Source organism: Hemicordylus capensis, chromosome 5 (assembly GCF_027244095.1).
Source record: "Hemicordylus capensis ecotype Gifberg chromosome 5, rHemCap1.1.pri, whole genome shotgun sequence".
Classification (NCBI taxonomy): Eukaryota; Metazoa; Chordata; class Lepidosauria; order Squamata; family Cordylidae; genus Hemicordylus; species Hemicordylus capensis.
In genome coordinates this window covers 6,480,845-6,496,896 of record NC_069661.1, presented here as the reverse complement: position 1 = coordinate 6,496,896, position 16,052 = coordinate 6,480,845, and the positions used below count along the sequence as shown (strand labels likewise).

Sequence of the window (16,052 nt, the reverse complement as noted above, 5' to 3'; positions counted from 1 at the left end):
CCTGAGTCACGATTCTGCACATGCTCCCAAGGGTTCCTGCAAACACTGGGAGAGGCTAAATTGTCGTGCACAAGGGTCAGGACCTTCTCTGTTGTTGCCCCCAGGCTCTGGAATCTGCTCCAAGTGAGTGTCCACTCTTTGAAGTCTGTGGCTGCTTTTAAAAAACGACTCAAAACCTTTTTATTTGTTCAGACTCTTACCCCCTTAGGGGCTGCCAGGTTTCTCAGCTCTCCTGCTAGTATGTCTTTTTTAATGGTTGCTTTTTGATGTTTTTATGGTTATCATTAATTTTTATTATTAATTTTTAATGTGCTTTTAAAAAAGGTTTTCTTGGATTTTGATTTTTGTAAACCACCTTGAGATGAGTGTTATAAAAGGCAGTATAGTAATTGAACTATAATACTCAGTCCAGGAATTGGTTTCCAGTACCACCAGATCTGAGCTCACAGTCCTTTCACAAAAAATCCCACTGGGGAGAAATCTTCCCCCACAAGATTTCTTAGTTTCAGCAGTCTAATTTGGGTGGGAGGAGGGAGCCTTTTTGATGTCGCTTGCAATTGCCCCCCAAAACTGGGAGATAACAATCCTACTTGATCTACTAAAAACCACTGAAAGACCTACCACCATTAGATTTTAAGTGTACCTTCTCCTTGTCCCTAATCTGAACTACAACGAATGTCTTGAAAATAGCACATTGAATGAGAGGCTGGACATGAATTGGAAAGCAGTTAAATATTCTCTTTGAAAACAGAGATTGTCAATAAGAAGGCCAACCCACAATTCTGACTCTGCTGGATCTATCAGTATCACTTTCCCAAATTTGTCTTATATAACAGATATCCAGGCAAAGCTAAAAAGCAAAACTTCTTGTCTGGAACATAGGAAGCTGTCTTATACAGAATAAGACCATTGGTCCATCTAGCTCAGTACTGGCTACACTGACTGGAGCAGCTTCTCCGAGGTTGCAGGCAGGTTGCAGGAGTCTTTCCCAACCATACCTGGAAATGCTGCCAGGGATTGAACCTGGGACCTTCTGCATGCAAAGCAGATGCTCTTCCACTGAGTTACTGAGGCCATCCCCGAAGGGGAATATCTTACAGGGTTCACATGTAGTCACAAATCCAAATGCAAACCAAGGCAGAGCCTGCTTCACAAAGACCATTGTGGCTTCCATTCAAATCCAGGGCTTTATTATTTAGGGCTGCTTCTACTTGCATTTTTAAACAAAGTTTACATTAAGAAACCAAGAAATAGCTGGAGATGTGCACTTTGCGAGAAGCTGGTGAGGAGGATAAGGCTCACAGCTACTCTGGCATCCCCTCTCCCAAAGCCCCAAAGAGTTAGGACTGGTTGCATCTTCTCAGTGGTAATGGTAAAGACAACTCTGCACATGCCCAGTGGCATTCCAGTACTCCAGAGAGGCCAAGGCTCACTACTGGAAACACTATCTTAAGGCAAATCCTATGTGAGAATAAGATGTGTGAACTGTAGAGTTTCCCCCCAGGAAGTTTGCAGTCAGAGTCTTTTGCTTTAATTTAGACCCTGGGTTCTCAAACCTGGGCCTCCAGATAATGTCAAACTACAACTCCCATCATCCATGTGGCTGGGGGGGAGGTAACGGGAACATAGGATGCTGCCATCTACTAGCGATGTGTGAACAGGTTCGACAATGAACCTGTCTGGTCCGCTATCGAACCGAAACCCCCTCCAAGCTGTTCGGGGGGGGGGGGTTAGCAATCTTTTCTAATTATTAAGGCTGTGGGGTGGGGCAGGGGAGTGAGTCTCTGGAGGTTCCTCCTCCTGCTATGGGCCTCCATTATACAGTCCTGTTTGGGTGGTCTGCAGCCTGTTCTGGGCCTCACCCCTGTTGTGGTGGCTGCCACTCATGCACATTTTGGAGGCTGTCCGGCCACAAAGATGCCCACTGTACATGTGTGGAGGCCTCCAAAATAGCCGCCACGATGGGGGGTGAGGCCCAGAATGGGCTGAAGACCGCCTGACTAGGGTGATTTGCCTCATAATGGAGGCCGGCAGGGGGGAGGAAACTCTGGAGACACCCCGCCCCTGCAGCCTTGGAGAAGTTCCCTGGAGGGAGCGAGTACAACATAGATAGATAGATAGATAGATAGATAGATAGATAGATAGATAGATAGATAGATAACCACCCCGAACCAAACGGGGGGGGTGGTTTCAAGGGGGTGCAGAAACAAACTGGACCGTTTGGTATGAAACTGAGCTCGTTGATTTTGTGCACACCACTACCATCTACCAAGTCAGAGCATTAGTTCATCTAGCTTAGAACTGTCTGCTCTGACTGACAGAGGACCTCTAGGGCTTCAGGCAGGAATGTTCCTCTGCCCTACCCTGATATCAAACCGATATCGATATTTGAACCCCGATATGCTGCCAGGGGTCGAATCTGGAACCTTCTGCATGCTAAGCAGATGCTCCGTCACTGAGCTACAGCCTCCCCCCCCCCGATCTATTCTGTAGCCCAACAACATCTGGGGACTCCGGTTTGATTTAGACCCTTCCAGCATTACAAGCACGTGCATCTTTCTAGACGTTTCACTAGACTGATTTTGGAAACATGAGCCGAAGTCCATGATGTTCGGCTGTTAGCAAAACATGTCTGAAACCCCTTGAGGGGATGGCAAGCTCAGGGCAATGGAAGCTGGAATTGTGGCCAGATCTTGAAACCCTCCCGGGAGGCAACTTGCCTATGAATCATGTGAAGCGCTGCAGATGTGTGGAAGAGCCCAGTGTATGAATTCAGTATACTGGAGGGAAAGGAGGCTGCACCACTGGACTGATGGGGAGGTGAAGGGAAAAGCCTTTGCATCCTTCTGCAGCCCGCAGTGACGATTTCTTTCTAAAACCAGGCAGGAAAGACCCAGACCCCATTATCTGACAAGCCAACAAGCCCTATGCTTGAAAGGAGAGGGGGGACCTGTTACAACCAACCCCTGCCCCCTCTGTTTGATTCTAGTTGGTACTGGAACATCAAAGGGCATATTTGAACGCGGCAGATTCTCGCCTCCGAGGCTGGGCGCAAATCACGACTGCAGCGAGATAAAAGGCAGACCACATTCTATTTCTTGCCCTACTTTGAGCTCATCCACCTTCACCCAAGAATGCGCTGCTGAACAGAGGGGAATGCAGGCGCTGGGGCAAAGACACGTCGGGATCTCCTTCTAAAGTTAAACTTGGCAGCCTGCAAGGGAAGTCACATGCTGAACACCCCTTTCAGGAGGATTCTAAGGTTTTATAAGTTGAATGGGGGTGGGGTGGAGTGTGTGTGTCATTTCAGTGAGCACTTGCAGCTTTGCCAATACAGTCCTGAGATGGGCAGATTGTTTTTTATTAATTTCTCATGGTTCCTCATGAAAATAGGTAGATACCACATGAAAACTAATGCGAGATTCCCAGAGATGGTTAGTGTGTGAGTGAGTGTGTGTGTAATGCCACAAATCAATTGTGCATCACAGTTGTTAGGAAGCCCCAAACAACCACTACCACCACAAAAAAGACATGCCCTCAAACGCCCCGGTCTAGTGAAAAAGATCATAGCTAAGAGCATCTGTTTTGCATGCAGAAGATACCAGGTTTAATCCCTGGCACCTCTAGGAACATAGGAAGTGGCCATATACTGAGTCAGACCATTGGTCTATCTAGCTCAGTATTGTCTTCACAGACTGGCAGCGGCTTCTCCAAGGTTGCAGGCAGGAGTCTCTCCCAGCCCTATCTTGGAGATGCTGCCAGGGAGGGAACTTGAAACCTTTTGCTCTTCTAGGAAGGGGTGGGATTGGGAAATACCTTTCTGAAATGCTGGAGAGCTGCTACCAGTTGGTACAGGCAGTACTGACCTAGATGGACCAAAGGTTTGACTCAGTAGGAGGATGCTGCCTAACCAGCCAAAATTGCACCTCTCTAAGGAACAGAGTTGGGTCTGCTGTGCATTAAGTGAGCACTGGCTTTGCATCCAGTTTTTTGCAAGCAAGCTTCTGATGCTATACATAAACTGTAGTTTAACATGTAGTTAAAGTTGCAACTGGGCAATTGTAGTGAATTGTGAATATTAAATGCAAAAAGGTTACGTCTCCTCGGAGAAGAATAGACTAATTCTCTCTCTCTCTCGTTTCATACTGGTATGAAAACTCCGCTATTACACAAAAATGAAACCTTAGCTGAAAGCCTTGAAACCACTGGAGAAATTAATGTGTTCTTGCATGCCATATACATTTATTTATTATTATATTCATCTCTAGGCAGTGTACACAATCCAAATGACAATTAAGGAAAAAAAAACACTTTCACAGAATAAAAACAATTAAAAGCAATTCACAGAGTGTGAAACAATTAAAACAATTTCACAGGATAAAAACAATTGAACAGTTTAAAACTAATTTTAATCGAAAACCTGAGAAAACAGGTGTGTCTTAAGGGTATTTTTAAAAGATGTAGGTTAAAAAAAAAAAAAAGCAAACCCAAGTTTTAAATATGCTCATGGTGGAGGGAGCAGGACCTGACGTGAGGCCTTCCAGCCTACCCTGCCTTCTGCAGCCCTCTAAAGCGAGACTCAGCTTGGAAGTGGAAAAGTAAGACCAGAAGGGTAAAATGCAAACAAAAATCTCATTACCTGTTCTCTGGGGCATTGGTGAGTGAAGCCACTATATTCTGCTCGATGAAAAAAAGCATGGAGAGCAGGAAGCCCAAGCCCATCGCACTCATCACAGAGGCAATGGAGAGATCCCGGATGTGAGCCAACTCGAACAAGTTCTCTGATTGGTTGTAGTTGAATTTGGACACTGAAACACAAACATGCAGAAGCTCATCACATTACACCCCGATCAGACAGAGACACAGACACGAGAATCTGAGTGAATTGTGCTTGCAAGTCTATGCAACGGAGGCGGTTTCAGATGACGAGGCTCTGATCCGCAGCCATCGCAAGGCAAGGCGTGTCAGGCAAACCCACTCTTCGTCCATCTCAATGTGTCAGAGAGGTCGGCCTGGTTCTCTCTTTTGTGGTTAACAGTTCTGGAATTGCACACCTGGCACATCAACCAGCTGCTTGTTTATATCACATGAGAATGAGGGCAGACCAATTAATGGCAGCTCCCTGGCTGGCAGAATTCTTGTTTGGCCCCTGGTGCTGATAAAGCCATCAACCTTCCACTGAGCCAGAGAATTACAGCTTGTTGAGAAGGCTATTGCTCTATTTGGGGGTCCCCAACCTTGGGTCCCCAGATGTTGTTGGACTAAACCTCATGGAGGTTGTGGTACAACATCACCAGGGGAACCAAGACTGGGAACCTCTCTTTGAAGTCATGATGAACCTTCTCAGGAGTCTTAGCCAGGGTCTGCTCCAGACCCATAACACACCTTGGCTAGAGTCCAGCTCTGCAGTTCTCTCTTTCCCTTCCAACCCTAAGCAGAATGGATTTGCCCCTTGCCAATTGGGAGCGGCTGAAACCGTGGATCATGTTCTATTAGACCATGAGTTCTAGAGAGATATCCGCCACCTCCTTATCACTTCAATTTTAATTAAATTGCGAGGTAGATTGGACAATTTTTTACACCTCCCTGCTTCTCTCAGATTCTAATACTGACATCACCTTTAATGTTGCACAATTTTGCTGTATTAGTAAACAGGTGGTCAAATCCATGGCTTAAATTCCTAAGCAGTATGCCGGGTTTCCTGAATCTGATTGTGAAACGAATTAGTGATTAATGTAATTTGATAGTTAAGTAACAGTCCTTATAACTCTGTATTTTGTTGGTTGTTGCCTCTGTTGCTGTTTTCTGGTCTTGGACCATAATAATGAACTTATGAAACTCTTTCATGACCTATGCAGTCAATGAGGCCGCTGCCCTCACAACCCTCTTATTGACGCCAGTACAGATCCTGTCTTTGCTTGGACCAGAAGCGGTTGGGGAAGCATGTCCTGCAGTTGACTAACCATCACAATACATATTTCCCCCATTCTCTGTACACAACAAGGCGGCCACCTGGTTGGGGATGTACGTGTTGCCATCTGAGACAACAGCTGTGATGGGAACACCCAGAAACTACATGATGGCTTCAGAGCAAAACACCAGAGTTAAATCTTTCATCCCTCCAATGACTGGCCAGCTCCAAGCTCAGCAGTGGAGGCATGTCTGAAGTCGTTCCTCTGCAAGCTCCATAATGGAGGTTTTTAAGTATACCATGAAGTTGCTTTCTGGCAGGTGGCAAGGGAGCAATTGTTGTCATTAAGGAAGTCACCAAACACAGACAACAAAATCTGCCACTTTCCATTTTGGAATGGATGGAATGATGGCCATGGGGAGGAAAAAAGGCATTTCTTAATTCCATTCATTTCCTCACATTTCCCACGCGCGTCATCACCAGGATGCTGGAATTCCTGCCTCCCCCTTCTCCCTTCCTGATGTGGAAAAGGTGATCTATTTGGCCAATGGGACCTTGGATAATTTTTTAGATTTCCTTGTGTATCTGATAATCCTACCAGATGTTCTGGACCATTAGCACAGCACAATTAGGAAAATATAAAGTGGCAGTGAAAACCTCAGGTCAATCTCATCACCACCACATCGGCGTGTTTGCCGACAACCCTTCCTGCCTTGGGTAATCAGGCAGTCCTTTTGTTCCCTTGCCAAGATAATAGGAAGGATAAACTCTTTTTAAGAATAAGGGCGTCACTTTAATTACACAAAAATGAAGTTATGGACTGGAATAACTCACAGGGACAAAACAAAGCCTGTTGATACCATCTCCTTTGATTAGTTCTTTGCATGAATTAATGCCAACTGTGAACTGGGGGTGTTAATTATACAGCAAGGCAAGGCAAGGCACACAGACAAGCCGTGGGATCTTAGGGACGCGTTCTGAGTTATCCTTTGGGGCTTGTCTGCTGCAATCCCCAAACCTCAACTGGCTTCCCCCTTGCTAGTAAATGCAGAAGAGCAAAGATGAATACTTACTTTCTATTTCCTTGAAGAAATAGGATCCCACGATGGAGAAAGTTAGGACAGAAATGGGCAAGGCACAGTCAGACAGGATTTCACGGACTCTGGAGTGCAGATAGGGGCTGCAAGGATTACAGAAAGATGGTGTCAGGGCACACTTATACGGACAAACTTGTTCAGACTTGTAGAAACTTCCAAATGTAAGGAAGTTGGAGGGGGAGGGATTTTTTTTTTTTTTTAAAGGAAAAATTCAGAACTGTATAATGGTTTGAGAGTGTAATTTGCACACAAAGCATCTGTTGCTGTAGCGTCACACCTGTGCACTTTCTTGGCCAGTGAGCCCATACTTTATTGCCTGGAGGCGCTTTTATTTAGACGCCTACACAGAGTGGGAGAAAATCCTCAGAATCTGACAGCTTGATTGCAGAAGAGTGTTGAATTCATTGGTGAAGATTCTGCAGGGAGTAGCAGTGGCAATTTTCGATCGGGACAAATGCTCTTTTAGAAGTGTGTGGTTTGTGTCAGGTTGCACATTAGAAAAAGCCCTGGGCATGTGGCTCTTGTGCCCCAGTTGCTGGAGGATGTGGGGAGACAACCCTCGTGAGTTACAGCAGCCTAACAATGCGAGGGAAGCCCTCCGGAGTCAGCACTCTGTTCCCCAGAGGCACGAGCAAAGCAGAAAGGCCTCTTGCTTCTGGTGCTCCCAGCAAACGGTATTGAGTGGTATGTATGCTGCCTATGGATTTGGAGGCTCCCGATGGGTCATCATGGCCAGCAGCCATTGACAAACCTCCCCTCCTCCAAAAGACTGTTCAATCCCCTTTGAAGCGGCCGGGCCCAGTGGCCATCATTACAGGTATACAGGAAGCTGCGTTACACCAAGTCAAACCACTGGTCCATCTACGCTCAGGTCTACTCTGACAGGTAGCAGCTCTCCAGGGTTTCAAACAGGAGTTCTTGCCCAGTCTGCCCTGGGAGGTACAAGGGACTGGACCTGGGACCTTCCGCATACAAAGCAGATGATTTCAGAGAAAGCGGATGTGTATTGGGAGACTATTGGTCCAGCTAGCTCAGTATTCTCTGCACTGACTGGCAGCATTTACGAATACAATGAATATGTATATACTGCTTTTCAACAAAAGTTCCCAAAGTAGCTTACATGGACATTAACTAACTAACTAAATAGCTAACTAAATAACTATTTTATTTATTATTTATTTATTTTATTTAACATATTTTTATACCGTGCAAAACTTACATCTCTGGGTAGTTCACAACAAGATAAACTAACTAAATAACTAATTAAATAACTAAATAAATAGAATGGCTCCCTGTCCCCAAAGGGTTCAATATCTAAAAAAGAAACACAAAGCAATCATCAGCAACAGCCACTGGAGAAATGCTGCGCTGGGGATGGATAGGGCCAGTTGCTCTCCTCCTGCCAAATAAAGAGAGTCACCACTTGGAAAAGGTGCCTCTTGGCTCAGTCAGCAGGGGACACCAAGTCAGGGTTTAGCCAGAGAAGGGCTTTCCACAGCCCCAGCTGCTGCCAGGGATTGAACCTGGGCCCCTGAGCATGCAAAGCAGATGCTCAGCCACTAAGCAACAGGCCCATGCCCTTATCTTGTGGCAGCAAATTCCTAGGAAGCGGTTGCACAGCTAGTGGGCTGTGTGTTACCCTTAAATCCAGGGCATGCCAGGGGTCCACTAGGTGTTGTTACTTGCACCTGCTAAGGTTACACCCACATAATACAGCCAGGATTTTGGACTACATCCCATAATACATCCCATTATACAGCCAGAATTTTGGACTACAATACACACACTGCTATGTAATGCTGCTTCAACCCTGTTATGGGTTTAATTCTGCCATTGCTCATGGTTCAATTTCCTTTTACAGGAAGAACGGCATTCACACCAGGAAACGTTTTAATCACAGGTGGAGTGAAACCTTTGGGATTTTTATGGGATATATGATGGATACATGATGGACTAACCACTAGCCCATGGTCTTTCTAGACCAAGGGTTTTCAACTTTGGGTCTCCTGACCTCTTGGGACTAAAACTCCCATCATCCCTGGCTAGGCGGGGCCTTTGGGAATCATAGTTTGGGGCCCCTGGTCTAGACCACAATTATCTAACACCGACTGGCAGAAGCCCTCCAAGATCTGAGAGAAAAAGGCCTCTGCTGGTCCTTAGTGGAGTCGCTGCCAGGGACTGAATCCGGGAGCTTCTGTACACAATGCATGTTCTCTACCACTGAGCAATGGCCACTCCCCAACACGTATGAGCGACACCAAGTTAGTCTCATTAGGGATGTGCACGGAACTAGGCGGGGGTGGTTCGAGGGCGGGGTGTGTGCATCTTTAAGGGCGGGGGAGGGTGCACTTACCCCTCCCACCGCATTTCCCCCACTGGCGCTCCATTTCGGTAAAGCCCCTCGGTGGGGGGGGACACACCTCCCTGCCACCCCATTGCTGTGTCTCCTGGTAGTGACCAGAAGTATCAGACACGCCTGAACACGCTGGGCCGCCACGCCTGCTGTGTGCGCACCCATGCCGGGCACGTGAAGGCACATCTGATACTTCCCGTCACTTCCGGGAGACGTGGCAACGGAGCAGCAGGGAGTTATGCCACTCCCCACCCCCCTGAGGGGCTTTGCCAAAACGGAGCGCCGGTGGGGGAAATGCGGCGGGAGGGGTAAGGGCACCCTCCCCTGCTCTTAAAGATGCAACCCCCACCCCCACTGTCGAACCAGTGGAACCACCCGCCATTTGAACCGGTTCAGAGGCCCAACTGGTTCTGTGCACATCCCTATTCATTATTCTCTCCTCTGACTCGCAGCAGCTCTTCATAGGAAGCTGCCTTCTACCGATTCAGACCACAGGCCCATCTAGCTCAGTACTGTATGCTCTGACTGGCAATGATGATGCTCCGCTGTGGAGCTACAGCACCATCCCCTCCAACTTAATGCATGGGATTTTTGTAATTATTTACATTTGGAGTAAGTAGCATACTCTGTTTGCCTTGCATGCTGCATTCTTTCAAGTGGAGGTAGGGACAACACCTCCCCGGAACGCTGGGAAGATAACATACCTGCATGCAACAACTACCACCTACCTTTTCTTAAACTGGTACAACGTGTGACCAAGCCACAGGGTCCCCAACATCAACATGAGGCTAAGGACGGCGGTCTCACGCCCGTATGGGGTGGCAGCAGAGTGGCCAGCCGTCTGATTCCCCAAAGCAGAACGATCCACTGACATATTCAACAAGAGGGTGGCATTATCAATGGAGATGCTGGGTGTCTTTGTTGAGACATGGTAGTAATTTCCAAAAACTAAAACAAGATAAAAATGAAGATCTTGATAGCAGTTGGACTCATGACACTACTGAGAACATAGGAACCCTCCTGGCTCTGGCTAAAGCAGAGGTTCCCAACCATGGGCCCCAGATAGTGTTGGACTACAACTCCCAGCATCCCCAGCAACAATGGCCAAAGGCCATGTGGGGACATGGTCGGGAACCCTAGACTAATACTTCTCACAATGGCCAACTAGATGCCTCTGGGAAGCCCAGAAGTATGACATGAAGGCACTAGTCCACCTTTCTGTTCCACCCAGCAACCGATATTCAGTGGCTTACTGCTGCTGAACATGGAGGTTCTATATAGCCATCACAAGTAGCCATGATCCCCTATGAATGTTTATTTTAAATCCATCTAAGCCCACAGCTTAGATTTTGGAACAGCAAATTCCATAAATAAATTAGGCATTGCAGGAAGACATAATTATGCACTGCAGGAAGACATCATTATGAGAAAGGGAGGGAAAACTCTCTCTATCCACCTTGCATACATTTATAACCCTCTATCATGATTCTGCTTGATCATGGTTTCTCATAGTGCGCAGGGATAAACCTTTTCGCAGTATACATTAACTCCTCCATTCTCTTCTTTCTTAGGCTAAATTGCCTTTCCTTCCAAGCATGAGATTTCCACCCCAAATCCTAGCCCTGCTTACTTCAGAGTAAATCTCAATATCAATGGAAGTTGGTCCTACTGACAACAAAAACCCCGTGGCATCAGTGGGGCTGACACTCAAAGCTGTATTGGTTTGCAATCAGATAATAGCATGTTATGTTTAACAATAACAATCTGTGTACAGTGTACACAGGTAGAGATCTTTACTCAGGTACAGTTATACGTGTTATGTTGAACGCAGGTACAGAAGTTCACGTCCTCTCTGTATCCTGCATTTCAGGGAGTCTGGAGCCAGGTTCACTTTTAAAATGAATGTGGTTACAGTCATTCTCACTAACACATGCAAGTGTGCACGAACATCTGAATGTGGGTACAGGGCTAATAAATCCCAGAAATCAATCTTCTCCCAGTACAAAAGGGCCCCAATACCCAATCCCAATTTCCAACCTACGGCCCTAAAACAGAACATGCGACGTCAAAAAGATCCCAAATAGCATGAAGCAAAATGCTCACGAATAAGGTGAACATGGGACAAAAGCAGAAGAAACTCAGAATTGGGTGTTTCAAATGGTATCAGGAATCACTTAAAGCCTTGTGTGTGGAAAACAACTTTAGCGAAAAGGTTTTCAAACTTGGGTCCCCAGAAGTTGTTGGACGAACTGCTTTGCCATTGTGGCGGGAGATGATGGGAGTTGTAGTCCAACAACATCTGGGGACCCTTGCAGTGGTTCCTCTAATTTTTTTCCATCTCTGTGCAGAAAGAGTTTTGTTCTGGGCGGCAGTATCAAGGCAGCGTGTGCACACCATGTGCATTCAGAATGGGGCCTTCCTGATTCAACCTGAGCGGGGTCTAAAATGAACATAGACTCAAGTTTGGGGCGGTATTTAAATATTTTAAATAAAAATAAAATGAGCATACATCCAAAAACTTGTGAGCACGCATATGTGCGCGCAGGCCTTAGAGGGAACAGTGGACCCTTGCCTTAATGTATGTATTGCATTTCGTAATGAACTCAGGCAGTCAATATGGGTATTTACCTCACATTACCCTCAAAACAATCCTTTGAGGGAGGTTAGGCAGACAGAGCGTGACTGGCCCAAAGTAATATGAACATCTGAAGCTGGCTTCGGCTGAGTAACCCAGGGATTCTCAGCATTGGGTCCCCAGATGTTCTTGGACTTCGACACCCATAATCCCCAGCCCCAGTGGCCTTTGGTTAAAGTCCAACAACATCTGGGGACCCAACGTTGAGAATCCCTGAATGTTACACGATTGGTCCACCAACCTCAGCACTGTCTACACCAGGGATTCTCAACGTTGGGTCCTCAGATGTTATTGGACTTCAACTCCCATAATCCCTAGCCCCAGTGGCCATTGGTTGGAGGTTATGGGTTGAAGTCCAAAAACATTTGGGGACCCAACATTGAGAATCCCTACACTGACTGGCAGCAGCTCTTCAGACAGAGCAGAGTTTTGCCCAGCCCGACCTGGGGGGGCTGCCAGGCACTGTCAAGGGGTGTGCTAGGCCGCTGAGCTACGACATACGAAAAAGAACATACAACTCTGCTTTACACTGAGTAAGGCCTTTAGCTTCTCTGGCTCAGCACTTGTGCTCTGACTGGCTGTGGCTCTCCAGGGCCTCAGACAGAGACCCTTCTCGTTACCCACTGCCTAATCCCATTTGAACTGGAGAAGCCAGGGGCTGCACCTGGGATCTTCAGCATGCAGTGCACGTGCTCCATCAGACCTGCTCCCCTGAGTGAGAATTTGAACCCAGGTCTTCTCAGTTTAAGTCCAACACCACCGTCTACCTGGTGAGCCCCACTGAGAGCAGAGAAGAAGAGAGCCGTGCTCCCGGGAGCAGAGATCTTCCTTATTTTTCAAGCAAAACACCTTCCGTGGGAGAGCCATTCCCCACTGTGCTGACCTATGCACACACCCCCACTTTTCTCAGTGCCCTTTATGAGAGACAGAGCCCTCTCTTGAGAACGCGAGAAGGAAAGCGCTGGGTAGGGATACACTTTCCAGCACTCCGTGAACACCCTCCAAGATGGCTCTGACCACTGGGCAACACAGCACTGCATGGTGAGAACAGTCACCTCTGCATGGTGCCAGAGGGACTGTGCAGAGTATTCAGCTTGGGCCGAAGCTTCACGCAGGCCCAATAATCAGTCAGTCAGGGGGCTGCACTTAGGGTCAAGGTGAGGCACTACTGGCCACTGGGCCTTAGCATGAAGAATATAAAAAGCTGCCTTCTACTGAGTCAGACCCTTGGTCCATCTAGCTCAGTATTGTCTTCACAGACTGGCAGCGGCTTCTCCAAAGTTGCAGGCAGGGGTCTCTCTCAGCCCTACCTGGAGATGCCGGGTGGGGGCAGGGGGACTTGGTGCCTTCTGCATGCAAGCAGGCAGGTGCTCTTCCCAGAGCGGCCCCATCCCTTAAGAGGAAGAGCTTACAGTCCTTACACATGTGGTCTCCCATCTAAAGGCAAACCAGAGCAGACCCTGCTTAGCAAAGGTTTAAGAAGTCTGGCCTAGCAAAATGGCATGGCTTTTGAGCAAAAAGTCTCCTCTCCAGCAATGCACCTATTTCCCTCTCGTCCGCTACAGCCGTGACGGGCAGCTCAAGATTGCAGGCTGCCACCCAACAAGGATTTGGAAGCTAAAATCCAGCTGTTGCCTCCTTCGCCACTTTGGCCGCTGCCGCTGCCCAGCAGAGCAGCTGAATGAATGTCTTTGCACGAACGCGATTAAGAGCGCGCCCTTTAAACAACACAGGCAGCAACATCCCGATGGAAGCAGAACAAGCCGAGCGGGGGAGTTATTTAAGGTCCCTCGGATGCCACTGGCCTTTCTTGTTTGCTTCAGCTGCTGCCTGGCTGCTTCCTGCAAAGTGCAGAAGTCAAGATCAAACAGGAGTGCAGCTTAGGTGGCTGGACCGCAACTCTGAAAAACAACGTGTCACTAAGCCGGGGAAAGGAATGTGCAGCCCCCTCCCCTCCCCACAAATGCAATAACACCTCTCCCCACCCCCACGACCCCTCCCGCCTTCCTGCATAGCTGTCGGAGCAACATGGCTTTAGAAATTAGGAGAAATATTCAACTGATCTTCCCCTTTGGAAGGAAATGGGTCATCTGCAGGGATGGAAAGAACATCCCCCCCCCAAGTATCTTTAACGCCAAGGATTGATGAGGGCAAACGATAGTTATTCTGTGCATTTGAAAAGGGGCAGAGGCAAGATGATCGAAGCCTGTGCAATTCTGTTTCAACTTTAAAAGCAATTATTGGGGCAGAGAACAATTGCTGACTCCTTCGGGCAACATCCCCTGCTTCAAGGGGCGGGCGGGCTTCAGCAATGTGGCAACTAATGTGCTTTCCCCCCCTACAACTGCAGGGTCCACCAACCCTGAAGACCATCAAGCGTAAGAACAAACAAACCCAAAAGTAGGGCAGTTCACACAACCATCAACTGAGTAGGAGATGACTCCTACTCAGTCTCAGGAGCTGAGAACACTCCTGTTTTGTTTAACTTATTTATGTATTTATTAAATCAGCTAAAACTAGGTAGGAGCTTGATCATCTGCCAAGCCCCAGTTGGATAGGACGATCTTCCCGCCTACCTCGTTCAGAACCATGATCTCGTTCAGAAGCAGAGACATGATCGAGGTCTGTAAAATCATTCATGGTATAGAGAAAGTGGAAAGAGATAAATTCTAATCCCTCTCCCATAACACTAGAACCAGGGGGCATCCCATGAAATTGATTGCCCGGAAATCTAGGACCAACAAACGGAGGTACTTCTTCACACAACACATAACCTACTTGTGGAATTCTCTGCCACAAGATATGGTGACAGCCAACAACCTGGATGGCTTTCATAGGGGTTTGGATAACTTCATGGAGGAGAGGTCTATCATCGGCTACTAGTTGGAGGGCTGTGGGCCACCTCCAGCGTCAAAGGCAGGATGCCTCAGAGTACCAGTTGCGGGGGAATCACAGCAGGAGAGAGGGCATGCCCTCAACTCTTGCCTGTGGCTTCCAGCAACATCTGGTGGGCCACTGTGTGAAACAGGATGCTGGACTAGATGGGCCTTGGGCCTGATCCAGCAGGGCTGTTCTTATGTTCTTAACCTGGGGACAGAATGTGGGTAGGGTGGGCTCATTCCACCCAGTGGGGGCTTGTTCAGACTATCATGCTCCCTGCCTCCAATGTTGTTTCCATCTAACCCACGATTGTCAAACGGGAGCACACCCAGCTCCTGGAAATGGGTAGGACTCATCTCCTACCCTGTTTCTCGACACGTGAACTGCCCTCATGACTCTGGGGACAGAGACCGGTATAAAATGGCGGCACAAGCTACAGCACCCCATGAACAAATATGCTGGAATGACCTGCCTGTACCAGTACAAATCCAAGCCACTGCAATCTAATACAAAGTTCCTTAGTCACCCAGCACAGGTGCACAAAAACCTGATCAAGAGAACCAAAACACATCATAAGAACATAGGAAGCTGCCCTATACTGAGTCAGACCATTGGTCCATCTAGCTCAGTATTGTCTACACTGACTGGCAGCAGCTTCTCCAAGGTTGCGGGCAGGAATCTCTCTCAGCCCTATCTTGGAGATGCTGCCAGGGAGGGAACTTGGAACCAAGATGCTCTTCCCAGAGCGGCCCCATTATACCCTAAGAGGAATATCTTGCTGTGCTCACACATCAAGTCTCCCCTTCATGTGCAACCAGGGCGGACCCTGCTTAGCTACTTGGACAAGTCATGCTTGCTACCACAAGACCAGCTCTCCTCTCTGTCCTTCCTTTTCAGGCAAGGAGCATGAAGGATAAGAGGTAAGGGATTAACCCAAGGACAGCCAGGGCAATGACTTTTGTTTTTTAACTTGCTATTTTGCTTGCTATTGCTTCATTAGTCAATGTGCCCAGTGCTTCTGCTTGTCCCATTGTGATGGATATGTTTCAGGGGATGGGGCTGTAAACTCAGAGGTAGAGCATCTATCTATCTATTCTGCTTTGTGTGCAGAAGGTCCCAGGTTCGGTTTTGGGCAGCATCTCCAGGTAGGGTTGGGAGAAACTCCTGCCTTGAACC

At 47.7% G+C, this 16,052-nt stretch overlaps 1 protein-coding gene across 8 annotated transcripts in view; it reads right to left on the bottom strand.

Annotated features, from left to right (window-relative positions):
- SLC4A11 (solute carrier family 4 member 11) overlaps nucleotides 1-16,052 on the bottom strand; it is a 265,118-nt gene that overhangs the window by 19,882 nt on the left and 229,184 nt on the right. For all 8 annotated transcript variants that reach the window (XM_053256951.1, XM_053256953.1, XM_053256952.1 and 5 more), the window contains 3 exons: nucleotides 10,090-10,309; nucleotides 6,985-7,091; nucleotides 4,640-4,808 (listed from right to left, as the gene is read on the bottom strand). In XM_053256951.1, the coding sequence (XP_053112926.1) occupies nucleotides 4,640-4,808; nucleotides 6,985-7,091; nucleotides 10,090-10,309 (496 nt within the window). The remainder of the gene's footprint in view (nucleotides 1-4,639; nucleotides 4,809-6,984; nucleotides 7,092-10,089; nucleotides 10,310-16,052) is intronic.